The 16,621-nt window shown below is 42.0% G+C and overlaps 3 protein-coding genes across 3 annotated transcripts; all 3 read right to left on the bottom strand.

Moving 5' to 3' along the window:
* Positions 1–26: 26 nt before the first annotated feature.
* Positions 27–1,315, bottom strand: LOC128706987 (transmembrane protein 41 homolog). Its single transcript, XM_053801935.1, has 3 exons — positions 1,017–1,315; positions 794–922; positions 27–534 (listed from the first exon to the last, which is right to left on the bottom strand). Exons 1-3 carry the CDS (start codon positions 1,313–1,315, stop codon positions 27–29), a joined length of 936 nt encoding a protein of 311 aa, XP_053657910.1.
* Positions 1,316–4,917: 3,602 nt separating this feature from the next.
* On the bottom strand, positions 4,918–7,503 carry LOC128709021 (protein VAC14 homolog). Its single transcript, XM_053804008.1, has 6 exons — positions 7,406–7,503; positions 5,869–7,330; positions 5,529–5,647; positions 5,388–5,467; positions 5,151–5,316; positions 4,918–5,044 (listed from the first exon to the last, which is right to left on the bottom strand). The coding sequence occupies exons 1-6, from the start codon at positions 7,501–7,503 to the stop codon at positions 4,918–4,920; spliced, it is 2,052 nt and encodes a 683-aa protein (XP_053659983.1).
* Positions 7,504–8,145: 642 nt separating this feature from the next.
* Positions 8,146–9,052, bottom strand: LOC128708581 (vacuolar-sorting protein SNF8). Its single transcript, XM_053803563.1, has 3 exons — positions 8,713–9,052; positions 8,347–8,623; positions 8,146–8,281 (listed from the first exon to the last, which is right to left on the bottom strand). The coding sequence occupies exons 1-3, from the start codon at positions 9,050–9,052 to the stop codon at positions 8,146–8,148; spliced, it is 753 nt and encodes a 250-aa protein (XP_053659538.1).
* Between the last annotated feature and the right edge of the window lie 7,569 nt (positions 9,053–16,621).

Genomic DNA, 16,621 nt, shown 5'->3' with positions numbered 1-16,621 from the left:
ACATCGGCAAACCGCAAAGCACCGCCTTAGTCGATCTTTGTCTTAAAGTATCGCTTAAAGATAACCGGCACGAGCGCTACGACGGAGAAGGCGGCCAGCATCGCGATCGAGCCCCAGCTGAACGCATCGCTCGAACTGGTCATCTTGTAGAGCGTTTTGCCCGCCTGGATAGCGATGAAGGAGGGTGGCGCAACGCCGAGGAATGTGCCGAGCGCGAACGGGTACAGCGGTACGCCGATCACCGGCGCGACTAGGTTGATGAACCAGTTCGGCAGGAACGGTGTCATGCGCAGGAACAGCATGTAGCTGAGCAGATCGTCCCGGTGCCGGTCGACCTGTTTCGCCCAATGGTGGGCCCGCTCGGGGAAGTAGTACTTTACCAGCCGCCGGCCGACCAGCTGCGACAGCAGATAGCACAGTGTGGCACCGAGCGCGGAACAGAAGCATACGAGCGTAAGCGCAACCGGGAAACTGTACAGGAATCCGCTCAGTATCGATAGGAACAACGAACCCGGAATGGCAAACGTTTGCAGACTTCGGGGGAGGTTGTTGTTTTTTGTTTTTGTTTTCGCACAGATATAGATGGGACAGCAAAGCGATCGAGATGAGAACAGAAAAAGGGAAAAGTGGCAAGAAAAAGGGAGAGAGAAAGAGAAAGAGAAAGAGGAAAGAAGGAAACAAATTAGATTTACAAAATGCTGCCAAACCCAACCCCGCTGAAGCGAAGGGTTCATGCCAACCCTGAGCATATGCAAGCAGACAGAAGGCGGAACGCATCGCCCCAATTACTTACAATATGTACACCAGTATGATGCCAAACATCACCTCAACATTGTACAGATCTTTGTAGCGATCGAGCACCCGGCCCAGCTGCTTGGCATCTTCGATATCAAACGGCACCTTAAGGTATTGCTTTTCTGACCTACAAATAAGAAAACAAAAAAATAAGAAATAATATAAATAATATAACAAAATCGTTTACGGTATTTGTCACCGTGGCGGTTTAAAACACCTACTCTTCCAGCTGGGGAAACATTGCGTACACGTACACCATCGCGAACAGGCTGGTAAAGAAGATGGCCGCCAGTATGATGAGCGATTGCCGGGCTGAACGATCCTCGTCCGCCGGTTGTTGTTGCTGGTGGTGTGTACTGCTGCTGCTGCTGCTGTCGCTTTTGTATTGCACACCACCGTTAGCGACCGCGCGCGCGTTTACCTTCAGGGAACCGTTCATCATAACCGGTCGCTGGTGTGGCTTCTCGTGCTGGTTGTTATTGTCACTGTACAGTGCCGTTCCGATCGCATCCGGTGCCATGGCTGCTGGTTCTATCCCCCCACTTTATGCTCGGATGCTGGTGCGCTGTGGTTCAGGTTGCGATGACTATTGGCATTTGTTAGCTCAGCTGGTTTTGCTGGGAAACGGGTAGGGTGGGGACGCAAAATCACCGTTCTACGTCATGCGGTGGGTGGGTTTATAGCACCAATACAGATAAGACCCAAACGTACGATATGCAGCAGCGCCGAGCCGATGATTAATATACCGAGAAAGAGAGAAAAGAGAAGAAATAAATATCAACTAACAGGAAGTGAAAATAACAAAACTGTTTCATACTGGGTAAGTACGAGTATTGTCATCCGATGTGACGTGCACGTTGGATGATAATTGGGACGCAATCGCACTACGTATTTACGGTTGTGTGTTGCCTATTTAGCAGCAATTAAATTACATAAATAGCTGAGGATACTTAAAGGATTATAGCTAAATATAATATTTCAACACGTGTTACATTTGCTTCTTTAGAGCACAGTAATGATTTTCTCGTACCACAAGAAGCATTAAGCATTTTTATAGGTTTTCATTGCTGATTATGTACAAACAATTTCGAATTTTTCTTTGTTATTTTCACAAAAGAAATGTGTCGTTTAGTTACGTACTGTATATTAACCTTATTGTTATTAATAAGAAAATAAATTAAATTTGAATGCCCGAGCAGATACGTAACAATGATACTTCTGGCTTATTTTTCTCGTCTATAAGTTCCTCGTGAATCACCGTTGGGACATCACGGTGAATAGAGCGCAAATTTTCCATTACTACATCCGCTTATCTCATTGAAAATACAAAGAAAAAAAACATCATTATCCAGAAAAGCTTATCAATAATTAATACCGCATTGCATTATAATAGGATCAATTAAGTTAATGGCACAACAATGCAGCATCTTTTAAACATTTCATGAGTTTTTTTTTGCAAATCCAAAATAGGTCACACGTCCGCAAGCTTCATCTAAGGGAAAAGTATCGGCATGTTCTTCTATTGTTTATAATCGAACGAATAAGTTCGAACCTAAAAGCATTAGTTCGAACATAGGTAAGAATAAGACTACAGTCTACACAATGTTTTGAAGCAACATACAGACCGTGATGCACAACTTTTGCACCCATCAGCACTTTCCATTATAGTTTGTTTAAGTGTATTCGACGCGAAAAATAAAATCTTCACTTTTGCTTTCGTTGGTTACGCCGATGTGTGGTAAGGTGGGTCAAGGTAACGGAGGAAGTAGAACGGAATATGGTTTAAAGTGAAAATCGCCTTTCGCTCGGACAGACTTCGGCTCCCTGGTCTGTTTTCTCGTTTGTTCTTCTGGTGTGCAGATAAACTAAAGCAAAACAATGCGCTTTTCAGGCAAAAGGCGGTTTGGTCCATATGCGTCCTATATCGCGCGTGTCACAAATGAAGTGAGCTTACAAATCGTGCGCAGCATTTTTCCTTCCAGCTGATATACTGGGAGGGGGGCACCCGTAGGCGCTGATCATACGATTCTTTGTGTGTGACCTAGAAGAGTTTGTTCGCACGGTTTCCGCAAAGCGACGACTCGTCCGTCCTCTCATCCCCGTTACTGCAAGGTGACCGTTACCGCAAACCAAAAGTAAGTCATCACGCGGGCGGGATGACTTCCTTATCAACACCGTTTGCCGCCGATTGTCCCCGTGAGCAACACAAACAGTTCAACACCGCGCGTGAGGGGGATTGAAAACATATTCATCCCCTCCCAACTCGAAACATTGGCCGGATGAGAGATATCGCCTGATGTGTAGGGGTTACCTTTTTATCCACCTTTGCTTTGCCTATTTTTATCTCGCTCTGCATGCGCCTTGCCCCACGATGTGCGTGCTCCGACCTTGTGTCGTAATTACCCCTACTATCCGTTTACCTATTGCGCTTCCTACTGTTGGGAAGGTTTCGATGTTGGATGTACATGTGGCCGTTGTTTGCTTTTGCAAGGGACGTGGTTGGACAATTTGGCAGGGGGAGAAAGGAAACGGTCGGGTTTGTACAGTGGTACGACGATGTTACGTACTTTGGTGGCTTCAAGGCTCTTTTTAGCGCGCACATACACACAGCGCGAAAGAAACGAGTTTAGCAGTCGTTTAGCTTGGTGGAGACAATAGCGAAAAAACACACACACAAGAAGGTACTGGAACCTACGCTCTTTGTGATGGTTTGCTGTTTGCAAGCAGTTAACAAAAGATGGTATGATGATCCTTGCACCGAAGAAGGCAACAAAAAACCTCACACGATATGGACTGGTGGACTGCGGCGAATGTGTTACTTGTTCGTTCTTAAATGTTTGCTCCAACAAAAACCGCTATGCAACTGAAAGAACGTTAAGCTGGAAATAAGGGCGGATAGTAAAAATCGTACCTTCGTTATGTCTGATGTGACGATTTGTTGTGCAACTTCCCCGTACTGGTCACGTTTTATTTGGGCACAACCGATCCGCTGCTACCGGATCGAAACGACCAATTGTGTTCGGCTTGTTTGGGCTTCCAACGCTTTTGCACCGCTGTCTGCGTGTGTGTGTTTGATAGCTGATACACCCAGCAGCAACCAAATTTGCAGCAGTAATGGAACCGACCGGTGACGGGGTTTTTGATTGAAGAATACGGCGCGCTATTTCTAGAACATCAAACGACTGTTTTCGCACTTGGACACCACAAACAGTTTTTGGTTACAGAGGTAAAGGCGTGTAAAAATTAGCGCAGAAAACAGCAGAAACGAATGGCACACGAATGAAGCCGTGGACACACGGCAGGTACGAGGTAAACCAAATGTGACAGTTCGAAAAGGGCGTGCGAAAATTGTGGTTTCCCTTTTTTTCGAAAACGATACGAAATTTTTTCGATCAACAAAAACCACGAACAAATGGAATAAATTATGAAAATAAACATTTAAATAAATTTATTAATCAATAATTTTGTGAAAAACCGTCTTAGTTAATAAGTTGTGTAATAAAATTGTCAGCTCTTTTCACGTTAACGTCAGTCGAGCAGTTTGGCATCAAAATTTCAAATACTGCACGAATAATTTTACCGGCAACTGCTCGACTTTATCTATTCTCCCTGAAATTCAATCGCCTAACTGTGATTGATGAAAAGTATATTTGGATTGTGAAATAAATGATTATTTATATCACAGATCGGTAACTGATCGGATCTTGATCTTTACATTAGACTAAATTTATATACGAGCATAGTTATATATATTTCTTGACTCTTTGTTCGAAAGCTATCTCGTCGGACATAGCATTTTATTGTTTACCAGATGGAAAACCATATACTGGTTGTGCAGGGAATGTATAATAATGATGCGACACCCCGATTCTTTATTTTTGCCCTCGTAACAACACTTCGATCATTGCAACGAATAATTAAAACTTAATGTTTTAGAGATTGGAAGCAGTTGAAGCCCTTACAAGTTATCCAGTTTTTGCTCGACCATAGCATAATTAGCCTTGTTATAAAAATTATATGCAATTATAATTGTTTTAGGATACACATTAAAACCAATTAGCGTTCTCATGTTCAAGTTTTGAGTGTTGCATTGATGATCCTCGCCATACGAGATAATCGGCTTTAGAATTGATTTTTCTTTCGCTTCTCGACGCGCTTTTGATGGTGCAGATCTTGTATGTGTTTGAAGTAGATGAACAGTTCGTCAAATTTGATGTTGCATTGGCTTTCGTTCGTTGATTTAGAGCTGCTACAGATGAAACATACAGGCAGGGAAACCGAAAAATAATAGTAAATTAGAAAACAAAATGGTAAATTTGTGTTTGATAGTAAATAGCAAAAAAGGTATTAATTACATCTTGTTCGGTTGACTCCAATAGTTAGGCACACACTTCAAGCGATTGTTCAATAGATGAAACGCTTCAGTTTGGGGCAGAAGCATCAAGATGCCGTACAGCGCACGAGACAAATGTTGAGCGTCCGCATTATCGTTCGAGTGGGAAATAAGGGCTAGTCGTAATGCTTGATGGTAAAGGGGAAAGAACAATGAGAGTTAGACGATGTAGACGCCAACAACAGGGAGAATATCTTACAGGCAAATATCGGCGATTCGATAAGCTGCACCATCTTATCGATTTCTACGAGAAAGTCTACGGTTATTTCAATATCAGCGCTGCAAGAGGAATGAAATGCTGTTAATGTTAAGTTTCGTGAATAAAAAATCAGGAACTTACAATAATGTAACGATTTCCGATACGTGTTGATAGCACTGTGCCAGCAGACAGAGTGACAGTGTCGACACAGGACAGTGAGCCCAACATCTATAAAGGCACTCAAATAATGAGGCAGACTTCTGTAAATGTAAAAAAGATATCTAAAATTGCTTGCTTAATTGTGTTTCGTGCTAAATCTTTTGAGTCTTTCATATAAATCTCCAGTGAAGATTCATTCTCGTTCAGAAATTGTTTCCTCAAAATGTTTATGAATCCTCATTGATTTTCAAATTCATTCAACACTCTTAAAGTTTCGAGGTAGTATAAACTGTGTACAGTAGATTTAAAATAAAAACATTACCTCATTTCGTATATCGTGTAGCATGTTGCGCAGATCAAAAAGATCGGAAGTCGTGAGCAGTATCATGTTCAGCGTACGAACCATAGTCGAGGCAATTTTGAGATTGATTCGCTCTTCTAGCAAAATTTCGGCAAACGTTCGGTAGATGTATTCCGCGTTCAACAACCGGCACAGCTGCCGTATTATCAAGGTGCCACGCTTCTCGAGGAAAGTATTGTTTTCGCTGAACAGATTTAACAGCTCCACCAGAAACTGCCGGTACTGGGTTTGATCAAAGTCATTCCCCTTAACCGTGGCGGAGTTAACAATTTCCGCCAGCACAACGATCGCCTGCAATACCACCTCATCCGAACTATCTGAGAGACAGTCACGCAACAGCACCGGGAACAGTTTGTTCGCGTGTTCCGACATTTCGTCGTGCACCTCGGTAAACAGATGGTGCACCCACTTCAGCACGGCAATTTTCGTCGGGACGGGACTGTGGACGAGATACTGGCGCAACACCTCCATCACCGAGTTCAGATCGAGATAGCTGAGATTCTTCTGCTTGTCCTCGCCGTTCGAAATAAGCTCAAGCAGGTTCAGGTTTACCGCGTTGGCACAATCCTTAATGTTCTTCTTCGCATCGCTCTCGAACGCCAGACATGGCAGAATCGCGGTGAATATACCGCTCGAGAAGCTTAATATCTCACCACCGGACAGCTGCACAAACTCCTTGATCCACGAGATGGCATAGAACTGGATGAGCGGATTGCTGGACTGAGCCTGTACAATCAGCACGTTCGTCATCTTCGGTATGTCCGCGGCTGTCGGATCTAGCTTGATTATTTTCAGAAACTGTGCCAGCAATGATTCGCACATACGCTGAATTTCCGGCAGCGGGTCCTCAAGAATCTGAAACAGGCCGTGCAATATTTCGGGTAGAAACATTACCATATTTATCTCCGGCACCGCATTCAGCACCGATATCCACGATATAATAAACTGCCGGGCGAACGAGCTCTTCACCATGATGCGCTCCCGTACGAGCGGAATGAACGCATCCAGGTCAAATGTTTGGGACGATTCAATCACGATGTCTTTCAGAAGTCGGTCAAGAATTTCGCTTCCGTTCTTGATGCTCTGGTCCGGATCCGTTACAAGCCGGCTGAGGGCATTGAACACGCTCGGAAAGAAGGGCAGCACGGCTCCGCGGGCAACCTTTACCACATTGTACAGTGATTCGCTGGCGAAAAAGCGTACCCGATTGTCGTTATCGATCAGACAGTTCATGATCGGATTGACGATATCCTCGATGAACTTTTCCGTGTCCTTTCCAAGCGCGATACTGGTCGCGGCCAACGCTATCAGGCCACCTTTCTTCTTGTTCGAGTCATTCGATCGCACAAAATCCCTGCTCAGTACATCGATGATGCGCTTGATCTGTGTCATGTTCTTTTTCAGCTTGAAATCGGTAACCATCCTGCAACACGGAAGCGAAATCATAAGGTATCAGTTTCATGGGGCGAACGGCACCATAGTTAACGATAATACTTACTTTTCGATCTCCAGCGCTGCCACTTTTCGTTTCTCATATGTTTTGTCGCTGAGGGCTTTTACGCACGCCTCACTAATCGGTGCAAACGCATTTTCCATGTTTAATGTCCAGATTTTAGATACGTTCTGATGACTAATGGTCCGCTTATCACGGTCTGGTGCAGAGAGTTTGTTTACACATTACCTGAGACCAACAACACTGACACTGTGTAGTGGGTGAACACAATGACAGCAATTGTTTATGCCAGTGGGCGGCAATCATCAGCCTACGAATGTAATAAATTGTAATGAGGTATTGTTTCAAGTTTAGTTTATAAATATTCTAAAACCATTTTAAAGATAAATTTGTTTTTATAATATATTTTCCAATAACTTAAACACTATCCACTCAATAACACATGGACCATTGAATTCCTTCCCTATTTAAAAATCAATCATTTGCGTAAAGAAACAAACAAAAGATGTGTAGATTTAACAAATTTCATCATTTCTACGTTGAACTGATAGACGATCCCTGTTTTTAGGAAAGTTTCATGTGAACGGACAGAACATGTCATTGACAGCATCGAGTTCGAACTAGAGTTTAAAAGGATTTTCGGTTATTGAGACGAAACAGACAAATAATGAAATCATTTGTTGTATTTTAGTTATTGCAACAATACGAACCAGTGATATTGCAATGCGATATTTTCAGCGTTGAATATGAAATGTCCTTTGGTTAGTGGTGTTTTGATGCTGGAATCAAGTTTTCGTCGTTAAACGTCCCGGGAACAAACTAGGAAACCAGTACGATTTCTCTTCGCCTTGTGTATCTAGCCAGGCCATACCTTCGCCGAGAATTTTCTCTACTGCTTGTTCCGCTCTTGCTTGTGTCCACCTAAGTGTAAATAAAAGCAATCTCCAATTAGATTGAAATACAGAATGATAAAGTATATTGCATACCCTAAATCGTTCATGAGTGACGCAACCGTTACGAATCCTTGGCCTTGATTCGAGGCTACGCTAAGAACTGTTGTTTCCTGAAGGCTGAGTTCACCGGGTATTGACTGCACCATGTAGCGATTCTTCCCGACCGAGTACACGGTGAAACCGTTGCCGAATATCTTCAGCTTCTTCGTTGCCATCAGTATGTCCTCGGTGGTGATTTCCTGATGGATTTGACTTTTACCCCTAGCTGCTACCAACCGATTCCGCAGTTCGTCCAAGTCCATAAGACCGCCTGAAGAAGAGGAACGTTTCAGAACAAAAAGTTATCGATATTTGTAACTTAAAAAAGTTTGCAGAGCTATATGTAACTGTAATCCGTACCTGTTACGTGGTTGTGTGCCAGGCAAACTTCCACCACCTGGACGCTGAGCTCGTAGAAGAAATCGCCCATACCGAGTACGCTCCAAAAGCCTTTGGCCGACGCCAGAGGATCCACCCCGATGGCCGCACACATCTCCTGGAACTGGCGCCGAAACTGTGGGTTCTTCTTGATTTCGTTCCGATGCTTGGACGCAAATTCCTCTAAATTTTCCTTCAAAGCCTCCATCTGTTTTACCATCTGCTCAAACTGTGAGTCCTGCAGTTCGGTTCCCTTGTCTTTATACTTTTCCGCCTCCAGACGCTGCTTCTGAATGGCCCCAACACCTGCACGTCTTCGCATTTTCTCTACTTTGTAATATTACAGCTAAGGCGTTTAATTACACTTAACTTTTCTTTCAACAAACACTAGATAAACGATGCAGGATAATATGATTGTTTACAAAAATTAGCGAATGATTCCGAGACAACAGCTGATTTTGACAGATGCGACCAAAACACTTTGACAGCTGGAATTGTATTGTGCAGTTGGTGTAAACAATGTAGCTAAATGCACTTTTGTTTTAAATATTGCCCTAAAACTAAATCACATAAAGGAATAAACATATCCCAAAATTATTTGCTTTCTTTCAGAATAAGAATTGTTTGTATTTTAATGTAGAACAGACAAACTATTGCGGTGTGCATTCGGCTTCCAGCAATCGGTCGTTTCATCGTTACAGTGATGTGCATAATAATAAAACACATGCAGTTAATACCAAAAATATTCTATTGTAATAAAACTTTATGTAAATTAACTGAAATTAAATACCTAATGTATGAGGGTAGTTCAATTTTATTTGTATAACTTAATTTATCAGAAAATGAAATTTTTTTATTAACACGTGTGTCGAAGTTGATTCACGGCTCACGTGCAAGTTATCACTTCGTTATGTTTTGGACTTTTAAAAATGATGTTTATAATGATAAACCTTTCAACATGCTATGAATGAAAAATAAAAATCGTAACAACGCCTGTACAACTCCCCAAACGGTTACATTCTCCCCCTGGACAAGGGTACGCCAGGCGGTGAACAGTGTACGGCTGTTGCGGTCCAAACACATCCGAACGCTGCGTGCCGATTGGTTGCTATAAAAACTCAACATAATGCTGTGCCGTGGTAAAGGGGAACTTATGCTGCTGCTATGCTGCAAAAGGGGCGTATCCGTGAAACTTTCGAAGCATAGATTACCGTACCATTCTTTGGAAAACGTAAGGGTGTTTGTCTTACTTAACAGCAATACTGCCTATGTTTAACTGCATGATTAAAAGCAAGTTTAGTCACTGTTTCTGTGTCAAATATTAGAAGCAAATATCAGATAAGTCCAATTTGTTCCAGTTTAGGTGAGATTTGTCCTACACTTGGGGTCTTAAATTTAGATTGTTTACATTTTCCAACAGCAGTAGTGTTAAGCCGTGCGTGTGAATGTGGAGAAAATACTTGGAGAAACCCGGCCTGAATTCTCTAAATGATGTCTTGGCTAAGTCACGTTTCCTTGAGAGACGTGTTGCCTTTAGAAGGGTTATTAAAATGGGAATGCGTAGTAGTTTTTGACGATGATTAGGAAATTTCAAACTGGAAGCATTTCTTGCTGGAAGCGACACAAATAACGCCAACCTTTTACATGGCATAATAAAGCTTATCAAAGGTGACGAAACTGTAAAATAAATCAGAACTAACGAAACATCACGACACAATCGAGTTGGTTCAGAAAACAGGATGATATTGGGGTTATTATTTGCACAAAAAAAAAGGCCGGCGTCATAATCGAACGTGCGGTTGAATTATTTAAATGTCCAACAGACCCTTGACTGCCTTGTGTGTATGTTGGTTTTTTTAAGCGCGAAAGAAAAAAAATCATAGCACGTTCATTCTATTGTCCTCAACACGTACGCGTGAGCCGAATAGGCGACTGTCTCACGTTTGGGATGACAGATTTTTAGCATCAGATTAAAGATTGTCTGCGTGTTTCGTGCTGTTGCACGGTGCGAAACGGAAGACGCCGAAAGGAGATGCTGACTTGATGAGGTGCTCCAGTAGAGATGGATGGACAGTTATGGAGCATCGGGCGTGTAAAAGGTAACCAGCAGTCAATCCTTGAATGCAGTGCAGCATAATGCGGTGGGTAATTAGCAAAAGAAGAACGCGCGTTTTGCATAATGTAAAACAGGTAGGTCGATCGGCATTTCATGTTAAACCGATTGTTCCTTTACGATTCGAATTCTCATTACAACAAGAAATTCAAAATTTTGCCATGTTTCGCTTAGCAAAAAAAAAAAAAGATGCAATACAAATAAAAGTTTCAACTCAGGATGAACTACCTTTAGTGCATGGCACGTGCCAAATATTGCTGACTTCATGACCTTATTCCTATTGTACTTTTGGGCAGTGTTTTACATCCCCAGTTCGCCTGTGCGCACTAATGACTTTGAACTTCACTTCAACGCTCATCAAAAACCTGCTGTGTAGCACGTTTTCCGCAAGACCTACGCAGTGTCGGAGCCCTGTGGACGGCTAGAAGCGTTTGCAGAACTCAACACGACAGGACACGATTTAACGGCAGGCGGCAGGAGGCTTTTTTTGTACGCAGCGTTACGGGGGAGTGTTCAAAGTGTGGGAACGGAGCTGGATGATTGAATATGAATATACCACGGAACGGATATTATGTGTGTTTTTCTGGTGCGTCACCTTTGGGAATGGCACAGAAAGGAAGTGTTAGCCTTCCGGCATGGATTGGTAGAATGTCCTCATTATATTGGCACCTTTTTTTGCCGGTTGTGTGCACGCGCCCACGAGCTGGTGTTGGAAGAAAATAACAGGCAGTTACTTGGACGAGAAGGTAGTTGCTGACAAAGCAAATAATTAAATTCCTATTAAATTTACACGCATCACACTTTCAATCAAAACTTCTTTGGTTGCTTTTGTAGATGTGATGTAATTTTTCAGAAATAAATCAGAGTGTAATAACTGCTATAATTGGATGTTGATAAGGGACACTGCTTATAAACATGTTTGGAGCTGTATATTGTGGAGAACAATAGACTCTCTATAAGTAATTCGATGAAGTCACTTTCAATTTCGGGGTCGTTGACAAAAATGCTATTCAGCTGGTAAAGTCTTTTCATCCAAGTCTTTCATCATCCACATAAACAGTGGAGACCCAAATTTAGATGTAGTCCAGGATGGGATATAAAATTGCCAGACAACCAACCTCGACCGTGAACTTCACAAAAAACTCCGGCAACATCCCAAGACTCCAAAGCAACTGATAATTATGTTAATTATAATGAAACTCGTGTACACTTGGTTCTTATAAGGATCCACGGAGGGCATATTGCGTCTTCATACTTAGAGATGGATGAGAAATAGGGAGATAGAGCAGGATTGTGGCCGTAACAAGAACTCCAGGATACTAATACTTACGGAGCACAGAAGAAAAAAAGGTCGTGTGGAGAGGTTGACTAAGAAGAGGACATACAAAAGCGTTAAAACATTATTTCCCAGAGACTTCCACTCTTCTCATCATTTGCCACGGACCTCCACTCCTCTGGAGATGTAGTCCTCAAACGTATCTATTCTGATGAAGGTTGAGTTTTCTGCAGATTGAAGATGCAGACAGAACCTGAAGTAATAATTTGCTACAGACCTTCACTCCTCTGGAGACGTAATCCTCAAACGTAGCAATTCTGCTGAAGTCGCCACAGACCTCCACTCTTCTGAGGATGTAATCCTCAAACGTAGCAATTCTGATGAAGTCAGAATTCAACTCCGTTCGAAGTGAAGATTGGACCAAGTTTGGTTCTGTGGTGTGGCCAGAATATCAATAGGAACGGCTTAAAAGTAGTGTAATTTTTCTTGATGATAGTGCCGTAGTGTTCTAGGAAGGTCAACGAAGACACCGTGGTAGAGGTTTAGTTAAGGAAATATATGATCATACTAAGATTGTACTACTTCTTCGTTGTAAAGATAACCTATTATAACTTGTTGTTCTCATTTCTTACTATTTAAGTTACTCAACGTCTTCGCTACCGGGAGTACTACCCTTAAGATGATATTTTATTGTTCTTTCTGTGATTCAAACTTGATCTTAAATCGACACATAACTTCTAGCAGTAAACCAGACTGAGCGGCAAGCAAAAAAAAAAAAACACCGGTAAACAAATAAATAAACTACGGCACAAAGCTTCCGCACAATCCTCACGATTAGGTTGAAATTAATTTACAAGAATGCTTTACATCCTCCACCAATGTCACTTGAATTCCGAATGTTGTTTAAAACAACAACGGAACAAAAAAAAAAGATCTTCTAAAAACGTGTGCACTCGATTCCGACATAAAAACATAACCACGTGTATGTGTGCTCACCGGCGGAGGAGTGTTTGCGTTAAGTAGTTGTCAACGGTGATTATTATTATTATTATTACTCTCCCTCAACCTATGCACCGAGGGTTAACCAACCATCCGCTTCCGTCGCTATTGTTCTAAATGCTTCCGTTACACCCTCACGAACCATCGCAGTAATGTGCGTGTGTGTGGAAAATGGCAAACGAGCCGGAAAATCCCGTCGTCAACAATAACAACAGCGACCGGTGCGGGACAATGACGATGGTGACAGGAACCGTGTTTGGTCCTCCTGAGAAAAAAAGGGGACTCACACACACACACACGCACGCCCCCGCAGCATAGGGACATGCATCGTGAATCGCCGGCAGGGAAGGTTCAAACCGGCAAGCTTGTTTGTTTTAATTGGAGGCAGAAGATAATTGTGCATGAGCCCTCGCACACGGTAGTGCGATCGTGCCACCGGTTCCGGCACGTTTCCGGTCGAGTGTTGTTCTTTCGTTCTTGCTGTGCATAAATTTGCGTTTGCTGCATGTCATCTACCGTCGGGGATTTTAAACCAAATCTCATATTTACTTGGTTATGAGAAATCTCTGCACTGTTTTATGTTTCCGTCAACTGTCGTTAGTATTTAGTACAGATTTAGAACATCATGCGATAGTTCTAAAAAGTATTGTTAGTAATCCGAGTTAGGGAGGGTCTAGTTAAGGACAGCAAAAATGCTTCTTGGAGAATAAAAAACCTTCATTGTAGACCAATTTACATTAATTTCCCACCATTACAACTTGAAGTCGTCTAAGTTGAGTGCATGTCATTAGAATAACACCGGACAACTTGGATGTGCAGTCATTCACTTAATCACTGGAACAGCTGAGGACATTATCGAAGCACAACATTATCGAAATCATTGAATATTTCACTTTTTTATTGGAAAACATTGAACTTGGAAATTTGGTTTATTAATATTAAAAAAATTATTTTAGATAACTCTTTCCAAAAAACGAACAAAGAGGAAGTTTTAAGTGTTGTTATATTAATTGACATTCTCTTCTATTGATTATATTTCACATTAAGGACTCATCCCATCTGTTTCAAGCTCTACTTTACACATTGTTTATCACACAATCGCCTCGGTTTTTAAATCAATGGCCTGTTTTTCTCAAACGCTTTAACAATTTCCTCCACATTTTCGCTTCCGGCGTGGAAACGGGTACGATGTCACACTTCTCACGCACGCAGGCTTCATTCCCACTACATTCCGTTCGTCCGTTCCGCACGATTAAATCCCGCACCCCAAAAGCGTTCATATTTCACCCAACGGCTGAGAAAAGACGCGGCTGCTGGGGGTGGGAAGGAAGCGTGGTGACGGTCGGTTGCTGGTTTGGTACCGACGGGGCTGTTTGTTTAGCAATTTGCCGCCGTGTCTTATCTCGGTCGGTAACACCGCAGAAGCAATCGCTAGCAATTTCGTGTCGGGGAAAAATGTCCCGAAAAAGGTAGAAGGCATGAATTTTGACGACTTTTGAATATAGAAGCACAAAAATTATAAGAACTATTTGGAACTACTGGCTATATTAAATATATCTAATAATTTTCGTGCACGTTAGGACTTTTTTAAACTGTAAATAATAACATACTTTAAGTAAAAACAGAAGCTATTATTCTAAGTACAATTGATTATATACGCTCACTAAAAACGTTACATCGGGAGAAACCTTATTTAGTGTATGTTTTTAGTACAGGATTTGTACAGTACCCGATCTGTTAAGTTTCTATCATAAAAGGGAATGGAATTGTCTTCCTTTTTATAAACATTCTGGGAAGTTTGATCCTCTGAAGTTCGAAAAATGGTATTATTGAGGATTTTCTTTCAAGAAAGCTTAAAGAGAACCCCCGTATTATATTAACAGTATTTTCACGTGAAAGAATACACATTCAAGAATTATAAATATGAGCAGAAGAAGAAAACAAAATATTATAAAAGAAGAGTGTAATGTAGCAGTTGTCGAACCGAATTTTCAATTTATGTCGTAAATGGCGGTCATTGAATGTAAAAACGCGATTTTAATTGAAATAACGACAAAGTATTGCAGCAAATCATCTACAGGATGACACCAGATACGCAAGATGTTTGTGAGGAATTGTAGACGAGAACAACTACAAATAGACATATGTTCAACATCATTTAAATATGAACTAATTTGTCAAATAATGATGTATTTCTCTAGGAATTTGTCGTAAAGAAACTGCAGCAGGAAGAGGAGAAATAGAATTGAATAGGTAAGGTAATGCTTTTATGGATGAAAATGAATTTATAGCACGTTTATAGCACGCATAATTTCTCGAATGGGGGTGGAGCTACACGACCGCGCTGTGTTTGCGCAGGTGTTGAAGCAGTGAGCAACATTCGAGATGCAGAAAGAATAACATTGCTGTCCACCCGTTTCCGTTTCCGACTGCAGAGCACGAATGGCAGGCGGCCGAACGCCGTAAGTGGAAAATTATTGTTCGCGCCCCCTTTCACTCTGCTCGCCGCATTTCGCTTGCTTTTCCCCTTTGCCTGACTGCCCTTCAACAGTAGTAAACTACCGCCGACGATGTGCTGCTTTGAATTCGTAACATGTTTTATCACGACCCGTCGGAACGACATTAATGCCACTTTGATTCGCATTTACTTTCATCCAATCGGCACCCAGTGTTGCATACAGATAGCTTCAATTTCGCAATCTCCCTTCGGTGGCAAAGAAAGCTGCCCGGTGCTTTATAGCCCAGAGGCGCATTTATGTTTGCTGGAAAGGGGTCAACAGTGCAGACATTGTTCTACAATGTAACGCCTGTGCGCGAGATCCAATTTGTTGCATTTCCGACGGCCCACGTAGTATCCCCGTTTAGCTTTACTACCTCCTCCTCCTCAATGCTCCCACCCTACCATCGGCTAACCAAAATCACCAGCAAACGAACGTAAACACACACGTTCCGCGCCCGTGCGTGTCGAATTTCATCTCGTTCGATGGACGGGAAAATCGTTTCTCCATCATCGTTCGCTTTCCGTCGTCTGACTGTCTCAACAAATCGAGCTCTTCGGCACGTACCAAATACGGTTATTAAAATATTTACTATTTTCGTTTAAAGATTTTAGCAACAGGCGAGTAAACCTTCACCGATACAAATCAGTCACAATGAAGAGGGCTCTCTTCTTGTTGGGGTCTCTCTAATAACAAATGCATTTTAATAGTTCTTAACCGTGGAATGGCGTTTCGCACTGTTTCGATGTGGCTCTTAATAATTGTAGAAGTAAAAAGTACAATTGAACACCCCACAAATTCAATTGATCTCTATTTAAACGGCGCAAGGTGCAATAAATGATACTAAACTTCAATATTTATGCTCATATTTTGCTTAATTTTTTGTTTGTTTGCTTTTCTTTTCGGAAGCATTTCGTGTTGCTTTATCGATTTTAATCGACAAATCGAAAAATTGATTTGATTGATCATTAGCAACCCTCAAATGCAATTGAACAACAATACTAA

This window comes from Anopheles marshallii, chromosome X (genome assembly GCF_943734725.1).
Source record: "Anopheles marshallii chromosome X, idAnoMarsDA_429_01, whole genome shotgun sequence".
Lineage (NCBI taxonomy): Eukaryota > Metazoa > Arthropoda > Insecta > Diptera > Culicidae > Anopheles > Anopheles marshallii.
This window is presented reverse-complemented; position numbering and strand designations above follow the sequence as displayed.